General features: G+C 45.0%; 1 protein-coding gene across 1 annotated transcript in view; it reads right to left on the bottom strand.

Moving 5' to 3' along the window:
* The window catches only part of CDKAL1 (CDK5 regulatory subunit associated protein 1 like 1), a 640,980-nt gene extending 627,954 nt beyond the window's left edge, over positions 1-13,026 (bottom strand). The window contains exons 1-3 of the mRNA XM_040967680.1: positions 12,924-13,026; positions 2,319-2,488; positions 531-643 (exon numbers count right to left, since the gene is read on the bottom strand). Coding sequence (XP_040823614.1) covers positions 531-643; positions 2,319-2,488 — 283 coding nt within the window. The 5' untranslated portion in view covers positions 12,924-13,026. The remainder of the gene's footprint in view (positions 1-530; positions 644-2,318; positions 2,489-12,923) is intronic.
* Positions 13,027-15,595: the final 2,569 nt, after the last annotated feature.

Below are 15,595 nucleotides of genomic sequence, written 5' to 3'. Positions count from 1 at the left end.
CAGCTTGTTGCCCTTTACCGCTTTTCTTAAAGTTGAGATTTACTTTGAAATTGCTAAAAGCTTTTTAGCGATCACTGATGGTTTGACATGGAAGGATAAACCACTGCCTTCAACGCCAGCAAACCACATGCGCGCTGGCTGCTCCACTTTGGACTCAATTCCCCTTGCTAATGGGCTAGGAAAAGCAGAAGATGGTCCAAGGATCTGGGCCCCTGACACCACCTACGAGACCCAGAAGTTCCTGGTACCTGACCTGGGCCTGGCTCCACCCTGGCCACTGTGGCCATCCAGGACGTGGTCCAGTAATGTAAGCTCTGTCTCTCCTCTAGAACCTTAACTTTCAAATGAATCTTTAAGAAGCTTTTTTTAAATGTTTAAGATGATGTCTATAGTTAACCTAGGCAATTACAGTTAAGTATCATTCTCCCTTTAATTCACCGTTATGCTAACATTTCCTTTGATCATGTGCATTGGAATGCGTACAGCCAAGATTGTAACTGAGGAACGTAGTAAGACCATCGATCTCCTACCTGTAATGTGGTAACCATAAGCGGCCAACTGTCCAGCCATATACTCCCCGTCGGAATTATTGTGAGAACAGCCCCACGTCCGTATCCAAATTTTCTGTATGCCTGGAATAATGCTGTTAAATAACCAATTGTTAAAGTCAGTCTTGTAAAAAGTCAGTCTTGCTAAATAAGTTCAAAAACAAAAATCAGAAATTATAGAGCACATTATGCATAAAACAAACTCACAGCAATCAATCCACAAACTGCTCATTAAATGTACCAATTTACTTCAAAAACTGTCACAGAACTCTAATACCTGTGTTTTGTCTGAACTGCATTTTAAACGTTTGCTACCTACCTATTATTGCTAAGTTCAACTCCTCGGAAGGTACCAATCTGCTCACAGACTATCAGTGGAAATCGTCATCTACTTTAAAAGTAGGAGGACAGGCATTCAGCCTAGCAGTGAAGACACTAGGCCTACAACCATCACCAAACACACCCGCGTCCGACACAGACCTGGCTCCTGGTCCCAGCTTCCTGCTGGCATAGCACTGATGCTTAAGTAACTGGGTTCCTGCCAGCCATGGGGGAGACAGTGTCCTCAGCTCCCAGACTCGGGCTGAAACAAACATGGCCACTGGGGGCACTTGAGTGAACCAATAGATGCCAGCTTTCTCTCTTCAGCACTCTTTCTTCTATTCACGTTCCATCTCTCAAATTAAACACACACGTACCTGTGTCATCCTACTATTGCATACGCCACCCATAAAAATAATTGGGTACTTCACCTATAAAAACACACGTACCTGTGTCATCCTATTGGGTAGTCCACCTATAAAAATAATTCTAAAAATGCTATTTCCAGGGAACAAATGTCTTTTGATTTGGATTGCCCGATACAAGTACACAGAAGTTACCTTAGGGACATGTTCAGGATAGAAACCTCATAGACTTCAGTCATTAAAATGTAAGCACATTGCAAACTCTTCAATTTTAAAAGTTTAATGTTCTAAACCAGTCAGGACTTAAGATTTATTTTATTTTTATTGGAAAGTCAGATATACAGAGAAGAGAGAGAGGAAGATCTTCCATCCGATGACTCACTCCAAGTGAGCGCAACGGCTGGAGCTGAGCCAATCCGAAGCCAGGAGTCTGTTCCGGGTCTCCCACGCGGGCGCAAGGTCCCAAAGCTTTGGGCCGTCCTCAACTGCTTTCCCAGGCCACAAGCAAGGAGCTGGATGGGAAGCGGGGCTGCCGGGATTAGAACCAGTGCCCATATGGGATTCCAGGCGTGCAAGGTGAGGACCTTAACCACTGCGCCATCGCGCTGGGCCCCAATCAGGGCTCTTAAAACTTCCAATTTACTAGAAAAACATGAGCTTATTAAAACTAAGGAAACACTCCTGTGTGCCTGTTATTTGAAATTCACTGACTAGAGGCCTACTAAAATAGGACAATGTTTGTGCTCAATGCATTTAGCAGATCTGAAAGTATTTGCAAAGTTAAGGAAAACCAAATATCCAAAACACCACTGCCTCAAAAAAAAAAAAAAAATTCTAGGTAATGAAGAAATTTGGAAGTAACAGAATTACCTACCAGCTACAATATCAGACTCCTGCTGCCCTTGCCAAACCTGCAAGAAACATCTCATCTGATCTGTTTTCCTTTTAGAGCCAATTACCTTGCCAAGTTTAAAAACATTAAAAGGAAAAAGTTATCAAAGCTCAGATATTAAAAGCTTCACACCGGTCAGCAGTGCTGAGCCTGCTTCGGGAATGAAACATTATTTCAAGAAGGGAAGCTCACCTGTCACTTGGTGGACTGTCTTCATCTGGCAGGTACTGTTGGGTGTTCCGCCTTCGCACCTTTGGAACAATGTGTTTTCTTGCAAAATGCCTGTCTTGTGGCTTTGAATCCTCCTGTGACACGATGTCTTCAATGTCATCCAGGAGAGCCTCACAGGATGCGGACGGCATCTATCACAGAGAAAACCCATGAGTAACACAAGTTTAGGGAAATCGGCTTGACTTACCAAGCGAACCTGTCCATAATCCTGACAAACCTGAACCTAATTTCGTCTTTCAAAGTTTACGGAAAATGTAAGACAAGGAAACAAAAAATCAGACAGACCCTACTGATAGTGAAACGTTCCAAGATTCAACTGGAACTGTGCCTTCTACAGAGTAGCATCACGGAGAAAAAAAGGAGAGGAACTGCTCATGAGTAAAGGAGACAAGAAACCTAACACTTCTTGATAGCCAGGAAGAATACAGGCGGTGAAGACAGCAGCCTCCATGGTGTTTTGATCAAATGTCAGACACCAGGCCTCCCAGCCACATGTCTGCAATTTCACGTTGTCGGAGCACGCACTCTCCTTGTAGGCCGCAGCTCAAAGCCCACAGACCTAAGGAAGGAGGCATGCCCCATGTTTCTATGATTCATGAGAGGACTTGAGATGGCATCTCTCAGGGGCCAAAGTGATTTGGGAATACAAAGGTTTCCTTGGATTACGATCCAATTTTGTCAGAGACCTGTGTTCCTGAACTGTGAGTGTACAAGCTAAGGAATACTGTCTCTGGATAAATTACGGGAACAAAAGTCAAGTTCAGCAAGTAATGTTCTTTTAAGGATCTTATCCAGCTAGCCATAACACAAAACTGACACTTAGGAAAAATTTTGATAGGAGGGCATTACATAAACAAATTAAAATATTACCCTATGCTTGCAAAATTCTATTTGTAAAGGTTCATTTAGTTCTTTATTTGAAAGGCAGTTACACAGAGAGGGTAAACAAAGACAAAGATCTATCCACTGGTTCACTCCCGAAAAGGCTGCCAAGAGCAGGGATGGGCCAGGTGCATTGATCAGCTGATTGGAATATTCGAGGTCCCAACTTTCTGACTGCGTTAGACTCAAAGCTCCCCCAATTGGCTTCTGTGACCCGTAAGGAGGTGCAATTATAGTTCTGGGGTGTGTGGGATGTGGGGAGGGAGGTATGTGTGTATTGATGAAATAGAATGGCCTTTTTTTTTGGTCTTGCTAGGCTGTCCTATTCAGTTTTTGATGAAAAAAGCTTATGGGAGGCCTTTCTATCTGTTGGCCTTTCTGGATTGCTGGCATCTTCAGCTCAAAACCTGGAATTCAAGTCCCAAGGTCCCTAGCCGGTCTGCTACCTTTTCAAGTTGCTCTTTGGGGACTTAAAAGTTTACAGGAGAATATGGAAGAGTGTATCTCCCTGGAAGCTGTGTTCAATTTTTAAAAAGTTACAATTTTGAACATTCAAGCAACTGAAATCTGACTTTAAGTACCAACATATTTACTAGGGTTTATGTTTTCCCATAACTTAGTGTATTTTGCTGAAGTGTTTTGATGACACACATTAAGACACATGTTTCATTTCTAATATTCAACATGCATTTTTGAAAACGAAAACTTGCAAGGCCAACATCGTAACTCAATGGGTTAAGCCACTGCCTATACTATCAGTATCACTTACGAGTGCTGGTTCAAATCCCAGAGGCTCCACTCCTGATCCAGCTGCCTGTAATGTACTCGGAAATATTTCACGGAAAAATGGAATTTAAAAGTGAGTTTACTTTTGGTATTAAATATTTGTATTTGAAAGGTGGAAAAACAGAAAGATCTTCCATTCACTGGTCATTCCTTGCAACAGCCAGAGGCCGGACACACTGAAGCCAGAAGCCCAGTACTGCCTGCATCTCCAACATTGGCAGCAGGGACACAAGTACTTGAGCAACCATCAGCAGCCTACTGATCCAACTGCCAGCTAATGTGTCTGGGCAAACACTGGAAGATGGCTCCAGTACTGCAAGTTCCAGCCACCCGTGTACAAAACCTAGGTGGAGTTCCTAGCTCCTGGCTTTGATCCTGGTCAACCCCGCCACTGAAGCCATTTGAAGAATGAACCAGTTCTATTCTGGTTCTGCCTTTCAAAAAAAAAAAAAAAAAAAGGAAAATTTAAAGGGGAGGGGTTTCAAGGTAATGGGCATTATGAAATTATGCATGCATTTCAAGAAAAAATTCTGCCCCCCCCATTGCCCACAACAGCTGGAGCTGGGCCTCACTTCACTTAATTCAGGAAACCTGAATGGGGTTTCAGGCTCTTAAGCGGGGCACAGGGACCCAAGTACTGGGGCCATCCTCTGCCATCTTCCTAGATCCATTATCAAGGAGCTTCCACAGCAAGTAAAGCAGCTGGGACTAGCACAGGTGCGGGGGGAGGGGGGGGGGGGAAACCCACACGGCAGGCAGCAGCTTAACCAGTTATAACACAACGTCAACCCTGGCTCTGCCTGATTTACACTTATTGGACAACTAGAGCAACTCAGACTGATATTGGTGGGGAATGGAAATAGATCTCAGAACTCAGTTCATTTTCACAAGAAGGCAAATGCAAATCAATGGATCCAACTGGTTTAGCAACTAGTATTAGAAAAATTGGACATTTACAAGGAACAGATCTAGGCTTCAAACTTTGTAAGATTCAAAATGGACTACAGACTTAAAACATGAACTTGTAGAAAAGATGACAGAATATTTAAGTTAGATGAAGAAGTCTTTCAATTTGATATCAAAAGCACAATCCATAAAGAAAAATTAATAAATCATATCAAACTTAAAAACTTGTTGTAAGGACTCTTGAAAGGATAAAGTATCAAACTTAGATTGAAGAGAATGTACTTGCAAATGATGTGTGAGACAAGAGAAAAGTTTGCGGAACAACAGAATTTAGAAAGCATCTATCAGGAAACAGGTAAAACACGAAAATACATTTCGTTCAAGTTTAACACAGACCAAATAAGCACAGAAGAGACCAAACTTTAGCACCAAAGAAAGCTAAAGCCACAATGAGTTATCACTATATAAAAAGCCTGTCAGCTGACAATTGTGAAACACCAAACGCTGGCAAAGATAGAGAAACTGAATCATTCCTACAATCCTGGAAGAGAATCTGGAATTTTTCTTCAGAAAGCTACATATGCAACTATAATGCAACCAAGCAGGTGTACTCTTGGGTGTTAAGATAAATCAAGACTTCTATTCACATGAAAACCCATATACAACGTACTTAATAGCAATCTTCTTTGTGGCCAAGATGTGGAAACAACCCAGATCAACTCCATAGAGTGAAAGGGTAAACAGCACGTTCGTATCCCGTAATACTGCTCGGCTACAAAGCTGAATGCATAACCTGGATCAATCAGAGAATAACACGTAGTAAATAAAGTCAGTTCCCAGAGGTTATACGCTCATGTATGGTTTCACTTAGACCACCTACCCAAGATGACAAAGTCACAGACATCAGGAAAAGAGTGGTTGCCTGGGACTGAGTGGGTATGACTGTCAGAGGGCAACAGGCATCCACAGGAATTACCAGCATCTTGTCAATATCCTAGCTGTGACACTGCGATGAATAGTTACACAAGATGAACTACTAGGAGACATGGGTAAAGTGTACATTTAGTAGTAACTCGTGCAGGAGCAAGTGCGTCTATAATCACATCAGAATAAATATTAAGAAATACCCTGCCTGGAATAGACCTCCTACTTTGTGATATTTACGAACACCCTGCAGCAATGAGGCCAGTTCTCGGCAGCAGCATCTCACCAACTATGCACAGCAACCCGATGAGGCGGGGAGCATTAGCCTCCTCTCTTAAAGACAAGCTAACAGAAACACAGAAGACAACTTGCCCAAGAACAAAAACAGACTCCCTGCTGACAAATCTAAGCTCGCACTATGCCACACTGCTGCGCTCAAGACCACTGTCCCTCACCGGAAGCATCACATTGAGATCTTGGATTCTTTCAGGCAACCAGAAAGTTTTCCAATGAGTTTGTTGAATCTTCCCACTCAAAGTGGCTTCCAATCAGGTTTATTTTTACTAGGTAGTGCATTCTTTACAATTGCAACAAACTATACACTATAAATCAGACTTGTGTTCAAATCTAAGCTAGATTTCAACTGTGATAAGATCAGAAATAATCCAAAAGCCAATCAAAAGGGAATGAAGCCCATCCAGAAACCTGAAGATTAGGAGTCATATGGACATTTGAGCATCTAGATCCAACCAATGCCTACAGCCCTCTTCAGTGCAGTAATTAAAAAAAGATGTTTATTTGTATTGGAAAGTCAGATTTAGAGAAAAAACAGAAAGATCCTCCATCTGCTGGTTCACTCCAAATGGCCACAATGGCCGGAGCTGAGCTGATCTGAAGCCAGGAAACTCTTCCTGGTCTCCCACAAGGCTGCAGGGTCCCAAGGCTCTGGGCCATCCTCAATTGCTTTCCCAGGCCACAAGCAAGGAGCCAGATAGGGAAGTGGAGCAACCAGGATTAGAACCAGCACCCATATAGGATCCTGGCACATGCCAGGCGAGGTCTTTAGCCACTACGCAACAACACTGGGCCCTACAGTGCAGTCATATGAGCCAGTAAACTCCCTCCTTGGTTCAAACTGGTCTGAGCTGATCGGGGCAGCTCTTGCAAACAAGAGCCCTAGCCAACTCAGCCATCTAGGGAACCTAAAATGAACTTCATTAGTCTTTCCATAATTGCCTATGCTTATTTTAAAATATTAGCTATCAAATGGGGAAAAAATGGTTTCAAGGTCAAAGAAAAACCTGGGAAATACTGTCTCCTCAGATTCACAGAACACATAATGAAAGACTATGAAATCAGGATTAAAATTTAAAGCATTCACCTGGGTTTGAGAAATCAGTTTTTCCCAGTTCTTACTGAGCAAAGATGGGACCAAAACCAGAAGGCCTGAATGATGCAGACCCTCAAATACCCTCCCACACTCTGCACAGATGGAGCGCTTCCTTCTGCTAGGAAATGGTTGTTAGCCCATATGCTCTGCCTTCCAGCCTGTTACTAATGAATGAACAGTCCGCCTTACCAACAACGGACCTTCTACTGACCAAGCAAGCACAGAATTCCCTTTTCCTTCCTCCTCATTAACTGCCTACCTCTGCTGAATCCCACCTCTGCTGAACCATTGCTGTTGTATCATCCCATCTTCCCTTAATAAAACAAGAATGGGGTGCAGTTGTGGGAACAGTGCATTAAACCACCACTTGTCATGTCCACATTTCCTATCAGAACACCAGCTGCCATCCCAGTTAGCTCCACTTCCAGCCCAGCTTTCCGCTAATGTGCCTGGGAAGCCAGTGGATGATGGGGAGTGGAGTCTCATCACCCACATCAGAATCACAGAATTCTAGGCTTCTGCCTTCAGCCAGGCCCAGGGGAGTGAATCACAGGATGGAGGAACTCTTCCTCTCTCACAAACTCAAAGACAAAAACACGCAGCTTAAGAGACAACTGACAAGTCAGAGAGAACTACTCTGTCATCTGGCAAGGTGCTGATACCTTGCATGGGCAAGGAATCCAGACAACGGCAGAAAAGTCTTGATTTTAATAAAGACTTGAACAAGAGCTGGGGTTGGGGTGCAACAGGTTAAGCCACTGCCTACAACACTGGAGTGTAAGTTAGGGTCCCGACTGCTAGATCAAGAACAGTGGCAGGAGATGGCCCAAGTGCTTGAAGCCCTGCTACCCACACAGGAGTCCTGGGTGGGGTTCCTAGCTCCTGACCCAGGCCTGATCAAGGAGTAAACCAGCAGATGGAGAATTTCTGCATCTCTCTCCCGGTTAATCTACCTTTTAAAAATATACAAATATCAAAACTAAAATTATTTTATCCGAGTTACAAAGAGTGAAGTAGAGTGTGACAGATCTTCCATTCTCTGGCCCATCACCCAGATGGCTGCAGCACACTGGTCCAGGCCAGGCAGAAGCTAGTATCTTCATCCGAGTCTCCCATGTGGGAGCAGGGTCCCAAGGCTTTGGGCCATCCTCAACTGTTTTCCCAGACCACAAGCAGGGAGCTAGATGGGAAGTCGAGCAGCCAGGAATAAATTAGCACCCACGGGAGGAAAATCACATCATGACAAGTAGCAGTTTCAAGCACTGCAGCACCATACCAAAAGTGATTACTAAAATGATCTGGATAAGCGTTTCTCAAGACAATACACAAATAACCTACAGGCATATGAAAAAATGCTCATCACAAATCATGAAAAGCAAATCGAAATCACAATCATCGCAGCTCAGAAACAGAAATCACCAAAAAGATTTTTAAAAAACACGAATATTGACAAAATGTAGAGGAAGGAGAACTTACAGATGTTGGTGAGGATGCAAATTAGAACAGCCACAGAGGCTCTGCCAGAAAACAATCTCTGTATGATTCAGTAATGCCACTGCTGAAAACGAAACATGTCAGAGATATCTGCACCCCAATGTTTATCACAACTCGATTCACAGACAACATATGGAGTCAACCTAAGCATCTATGAACCAATGAATGGATATGGAAAATCAGAGGATAACTCAGCCTTGAGACCCTGCACCTGTGTTGGAGACCTGGCAGAAGTTCCTAACTCCTAGCTTCAGAATATCCCAACTCTAGTCATTGCAGCCACTGGGGAGTGAATCAGCAGCTGAAGATCTTTCTACATCGTTCTCTTTAAATCTGCCTTTCCAATAAAAACAAATCTGAGCCTGGCACGGTAGCCTAGCAGCTAAAGTCCTCGCCTTGCACATGCCAGGAGCCCATATGCGCACCAGTTGTAATCCTGACGGTCCCACTTCCCATCCAGCTCCCTGCTTGTGGTGTGGGAAAGCAGTCAAGGATAGCCCAAAACCATTGACCCTGCACCCACGTAAGAGACCAAGAGACGGCTCCTGGCTCCAGATCGGAGCAGCTGCAGCCACTGAAGTCACTTGGGGAGTCAATCAGTGGATGCAAGATCTTGCCGTCTGTTTATCTGACTTTGCAATTAAAATCTTAAAAATCTTAAGCAAAAACACCTCACTGTACCTCATAACAAATGTGTCCATTAAAAACTAAAAGCAAAGTCTCCCTCAACCCAATTTCTTCCTCTTATCTCCGTATTTCCCTTCTTTAAAGCAAAGCACCTTCCACCATAATACTTGAGGATAAAAAGAGGAGGTAGAGATAGGGGAAGTGGAGTGGGTATGGAGGAGCCCCTATGCTTCTAAATCTGTACTGTGAAATACGTAAAATCCATCCATTTATGTAATCAGAGAAGCACTTTGCAAGTAGTCTATATTTTTCCCCACCCATTCTCTGCTGAACCAGGCTTTCAGTCCCATCACTCACCAAAACTGACCTCCAACAAACGCTACATGCAAAGGTCAGTCCTGGGTCATCTTTGAGAGCCTCCCTGGAGCAGGGAAAACTGTAGACCACTCCCTCCTGGAAGCCTGTTCTTCCCCGGCTTCTGGAAAGCTACTCATTCCTAGCTGTCCTCCTCCTGCAGGAGCCACTGCTCTGGTCTCCCACGTTCCCGACTCCTCACCCAGCTTCACGACGGAGATACCCCCACCCCAGCCCGGGCTCCAGCACAGGGACTGTCCTCTTCTCCAGTTACAGGCATTCCTTAGTGATCTCATCCAGTCCCGGGGCCTTGAAATACCAACTCTGCTCATATAACCAGCCACCCTCCTTCCTTGAATTGCAGACTCACATGTCCAACTGCCCAGGCACCCCTGCCAGATTCTCCGATTAATCCAAACTTAGAAGTCCTCCCTGGGACACGGTGGGCGTTTGAGACATGGAGGATCTCCATCATCTCCAAATGAATAAAATTAACATTTTATTAAAAATTTCCCTTAAATATAAGGGAAATAAAAAGCCCAGGGAACGAGGAAACAAAATGATGGAGAAGATGTAACAGCGCAGTGACAGAGTGGTGAATTATTCGGGAAGCTTTTTATAGCACATACTCAGATTTCATTCTGATTCAGAACTTGAGAATTACCTTAAAAACTGCCCAGGCAATTCCACTAAACATCCATCAAGATCCCTGGCAGGGGCTCCCTATGAGTCTAATGTACTCATTCTGTTCACCTGAGGAGCTTCTCCAACTTAACCTGCACCACAGCACCAGGTTGCCTGAACCTGGGGAAAGAGCCTGGGAATTCATCTTTTTTGATGTCTAACTTTGTGATAATTCTCATGCATGTGGCTACGCTGGCAAACCAATGTTCTTTCTGGATTAATGGTTTTCATGGTGTGACTCCCAGACCAGCAAGTTCTTAGAAATGAACATTCATGAGCCCCCTGGGACTCCAGACGTACTGAACTGGAGTAAAGTCCCACAGTTTAACTGGTTGTGCCTTTAACTTTGAGAGTCATGGTCCTAGAGCTATTCTTTCTTAAAAGAAAAAAGACTCTAGAACACATGTCAAAAATCAAAAATACCTGCTCAGGGCCCAGCGTGGTAATCTAGCAGCTAAAGTCCTCGCCTTGCACATGCCAGGATCCCATATTTATGCCGGTGCGTATCCCAGTGGCCCCAGTTAACAGCTCGTGGCCTGGGAAAGCAGTCAAGGGCAGCCCAAAGCTTGGGACCCCCTGCACCTGCGTGGGAAACCAGGAAGAAGCTCCTGGCTCCTGGCTTCGGATCGCTCAGCTCCAGCCATTGCGGCCACTCAGGGATTGAACCACTGAACGGATGATCTACCTCTCCAGCTCTCCTCCTCTCTGTATATCTAACTTCCCAATATTAAATAGATCTTTTTAAAAAGTAAAAAGAGGAAAACTCATACAATAGATGTAACAGAAGTATTGCACATCAGAGCAGTAGGTCAAGCTTCCTGCCTGCACTGCATTTTAGAACACTGGTTCAAGTCCCAGGTGCTCCACACACGAGCCAGCTAAAATGCCCAACAAGGCAGCAAAAAATGGTCCAAGGGCCTATGCCTCTGTACCACCTATGTGGGAGGCCCGGACAGAGTTCTAAAATGAGGAAAGTACTATTAAGTTATGTACCTGGTTATCGCCCTATATCACAAATAAAGACTAATAATCCAACTGGAAGCACGGGCAAGGAGAGCATTGGCAGGAAGAGCATTTGCGGCAGCACAAGCCTCCACACCAGGCAACTTTATCAGCTGCCAGCACCTAGGTTCTAGTTCCAGCTGCATCTCCAGCTTCCTGCTAATCAACACCCTGGGAGGCAACCAGGGAAGCTCCAATGAGTGCGCCGGTTTCTGCGGCTCTGCTGGAAGACTGCATCCCCAACTCCTACAGTCCCCGAGGCTCAACCCCAGGTGTGGCTAGCAATCCCAGAGTGGGCCAGTTGCTAGGAGACCACTGTCCCCTCTACCTCCGTCCCTTTCAAATCAATGTTAAAATAGTAGCCAAGGATTTGGACAGACAAGTCTCCAAGGAAGATAAGCAAATGGTGGACAAGCACAGAAAAGATGCCATCACTAACCATCAAGGACATCCAAACTACACCGGTATGCCACTTCACACCCCTTAGAGTGGCGTAACAAACTAAGAACAGATAATGACATGTTTCACAGCATATGGATTACATCATCATCACAGAGAGAAAACCAAGCCAGGAAAAACGCCAGATTTAACTGTCACGTGGAGAAGAACCGTCTATAGCGGAAGCTAAGCAGCAGCCAGCAGAGGAGAAAGGCAGGCCGCAGAAGACCAACAAACGGAGGGGGAAAGGAAGCCGCGTAGCAAAAAGTAGACACCGTCAGGAGTGCAGATGGAAATGAAAGGCTAAGTAAAACAGCTGAAAGTAGGTCTTGGCTTTAGCGGTATGAAAAAAAATTTACAACGTTTCCAGGAAATGATGGTGGTAAATTTCGCAACAAATCAAGCCGCCTTTCCTCGTATTCTAATGCTTAACATGCTGTCTTAAAAATCAGCATCTCGATTATCAACAATTTGTCTCAAGTCCTCTTGAGAGAAGAGTCTGGAAAAATCAAAAGTGATTAGAAAAAAAACAAGCACCTAACATAGTCACAGCACTGCCACAAGGACTCTTCCAAACTACCTCAAAGCAAACCAGCCTCCGCGGGAAACTGCTGCCTGGGACGGCGCTGCTGGAGCTCCAGAAGGCTGCCTCCTGGAGCTGACAGGTGTTGGCTGTCTGACAATACCACCCACACGTGGATGCGATGCAAGGACCCCAATCACTACGACACAGCCATCAGGTGCGCAGGTGAAGACACGCGCCCCCCCCCCCCAAGAACCTGACAAGTTTCACGAGCTCAAGACAACAAGGGGAAAAAAGCGAAAAGCACCTACTCCTCTGGCCAACTTCGACCTGGATCCTTAATAAGACACCTCTCTAAGTTACGACACCCCGTCACTTCCCACAGACCGACCAGCCTGGCAAATGGGAAAACAGCGGAGCCAAGCCGCCTGCCTCCCGAAACCCCATCCCAGATGGCAAACAGTCCGAGACGCAAAACAGAGAAAACCAGCCTCGCCACAAAGGGGGGAGGCTCAGACAACTCTCTGCCCTGCTCTGAGCCACCCGCCAGTCTCACCTCGCAGTCAGGACTTCACGAACCGGCCCACAGCCAGAACCTGCCCCTCACTGCGCCGAAACTACGGACTTCAGATGGAGCGCGCCATGACACCCACGTCCCGCCGCGCTCATTTACGCATGCTCGACGACGGTGTCCCCGACAGGCCAAACAGCGTCACCGCCGAGAGCGCCGAGTTCCGGCGTGACGTGCTTGAATCGCTTAAATAGGTTCTTTCTGCTCAACTCAGGTGTCAGGCCTTGAGCTAATCGCTCGCCAGAAACAGTCCCTCACAATTTATGTATGATGACTCACAGTAGCCAGAGCAGGGAGTTTGAAGTACTTAGCCGAAGTTACCCTTGAATCCCCTTCTCTGATACCCTAACAACCAGATTTCTCTCATACTGTTCTGCGAGCTTCCTTAAACTTTGTGAAAAGTGGTTCTGCTTGAATAGGGAAGATCACTGATTCAATTAAATGTAATAGATAATTTGATATCAAGCAAGTTTTGGGGTTTGTTTTATTTGCTTTTGTGTATTTTCAGCATGATGAGATGGCAGTTTGACACCCATACAGGGGAAAAAAAAGTTTAACGAAATACACTGATTCTCAGTGGTTTTACTTTGTGATTCTTGACCCAAGACAGGAATTTGACCTATTTACAGGAAGAACAACTACACTTGAGGGGGAAAAAGTGAAGCACCATGCCATGAACAGGACCCAGAAATCGAGAGTTTACATCCAACTTTAGGTCTAAAAGTGATTTGCAACAGTTTCCTTATTTTGTACTTTCCTAGCACAGTTGCTTCTAATGAAAATATCCCTTTTCTCTGCTTAATGCAGATCCATAAGAAACTGTGGTCTGCTGTGCCCCGCAGCCCCTACCCAGCTGAATAAGGTTGGATGGCCCCCATTTACTCTGCTTAGAGCACACCTCGTCCCTCCATGATTTTCTCACCTGGAATCCCACGGCCCAGCACGCAGCATTGCGTGTAATAATGTCTTAGTCAATACGAATAACACAAATGAGCCAATCCAGTTATTTTGCTCTTTTTCAAGTGCAGGATGACCCTAAGAAGAAAGATGGTGACAGGAAGGATAGAAGGAAGAATTTTCCCAAATGGATGAATTTTTCATCACAAAGGACAGACACAAGGGGGATGCGTGCTGGTACTTGGAGATGGGCAAAAGGTGTGTATGATGAGAACTGCAGCAGACCTGTCCAAATATAATCTAAGTTTAAACAGCTTTTGTTAGCATACATTGCTAGAATAATTGTGGTTTATTGTGTGGTAATTGCTCATTTGTCACTATGCCTACTTTATCAAAATTATGTGTGCTTAGGGGGAAAAATACATATCAGTATTGGGTTCAATAATATTGATGACTTCAGACATCCACTAGGGAGTCTTAGAAGGTGTTCCCTGCAGATAAGGCAGGGGCGGAAGGGGAACTTGTTGTAAATTAATCTCGAGTACTCTTTGGACTAATGCTGAATTTTCTCTACGTAACCTAACCACTAGGGGTCAGAGTGCTATACTTCTAGCATCAGCCATACTACATCAATTTACACAAGTAGGTCTGATTCTCAATTCTATAATTAATTCTATCGTTTCACTCTCCCAAGTGTTATTGGGGAGCTGTACAAGTGGCCTGTGGCCTAGACAAGAGCTATAGGAACAGCATGTTTCTCTGCTACCCCGTGCGTGCATCAGTCAAATTCTGGGCTCTCCATCAACTAACATGCTCTGAGGCTAAAGCTTCCAGGTGACGCTGTGGAGAACACCTGCCTGAGATTAAAACCATTTCAGAGGAAAGTGAAGTTGAACAACAAAAGGCGAAATCACTAGGCTCTAAAGATAGCTGGAAGCTCCTGCTCTCAACATGTATGGAGCCAGCTTTACTTTGAGCTGTTCAGTGAAGAAGCAAATCCCCTCTTTTAAGCTCATTGGAGTGGATTTCTGTCACCTCCAAGCAGCTCCAGCTTGAGCCTGAATGTTCCACTTCTGATCCGGCTGCCCGCTAATGCATCTGAGAAAGCAATGAAAGACAGCCCAGGTGCTTGGGCCTTGGGAAACCTGGAAACCCAGAAGAAGCTGCTGACTCTTGGCTTCTACCTGCCCCTGCTCCAGCTGTTGCAGCTGTTTATGGAGTGACCCAGCAGATGGAAGACCTCTCTCTGCATCTGTCCCTTCCTCTCTGTGCAACTCTATCTTTCAAATAAATAAAAACAAGAAAGTTTTGCAGTATTCCAACAAATTACTGAGAGTGTCCCATACAGGGCAGAGCTGTAGTCGTAATGAGAAGTAGTTTGAAGATCCAGCCCTGTCTATAAGATGGAGGGTATAAGAAAATTAATAAATCATTGCTTTAAAGCTTGGGGCTGTACAAGAAGAAAAATTATCAACAAAAAAACAACAAAAAAAAAAATGCAGGGCCCAGCATGGTAGTTTAGTGGCTAAATCCTAGCCTTGCATGCACCGAGATCCCATATGAATGCCAGTTTGTGTCTCAGCACCCCCCTTCCCTTGCAACTCCCTGCCTGTGTCCTGGGAAAGCAGTTGAAGATGGCCCAAAGCCTTGAGTCCCTGCACCCACATGGAAGATTCAGAGGAAGATCCTGGCTGCTGGCTTCCGATTGGCTCATCTCCCACCGTTGTGGCCACTTGGGATGTGAATCAGCAGAGGAAGAT

The sequence above is a fragment of the Ochotona curzoniae genome, unplaced genomic scaffold (genome assembly GCF_017591425.1).
Source record: "Ochotona curzoniae isolate NIBS_2020 unplaced genomic scaffold, NIBS_Ocur_1.0 scaffold_461, whole genome shotgun sequence".
NCBI classification, from domain to species: domain Eukaryota; kingdom Metazoa; phylum Chordata; class Mammalia; order Lagomorpha; family Ochotonidae; genus Ochotona; species Ochotona curzoniae.
The sequence above is the reverse complement of the archived record's forward strand: the minus strand, read 5'-3'. Positions and strand labels throughout refer to the sequence as shown.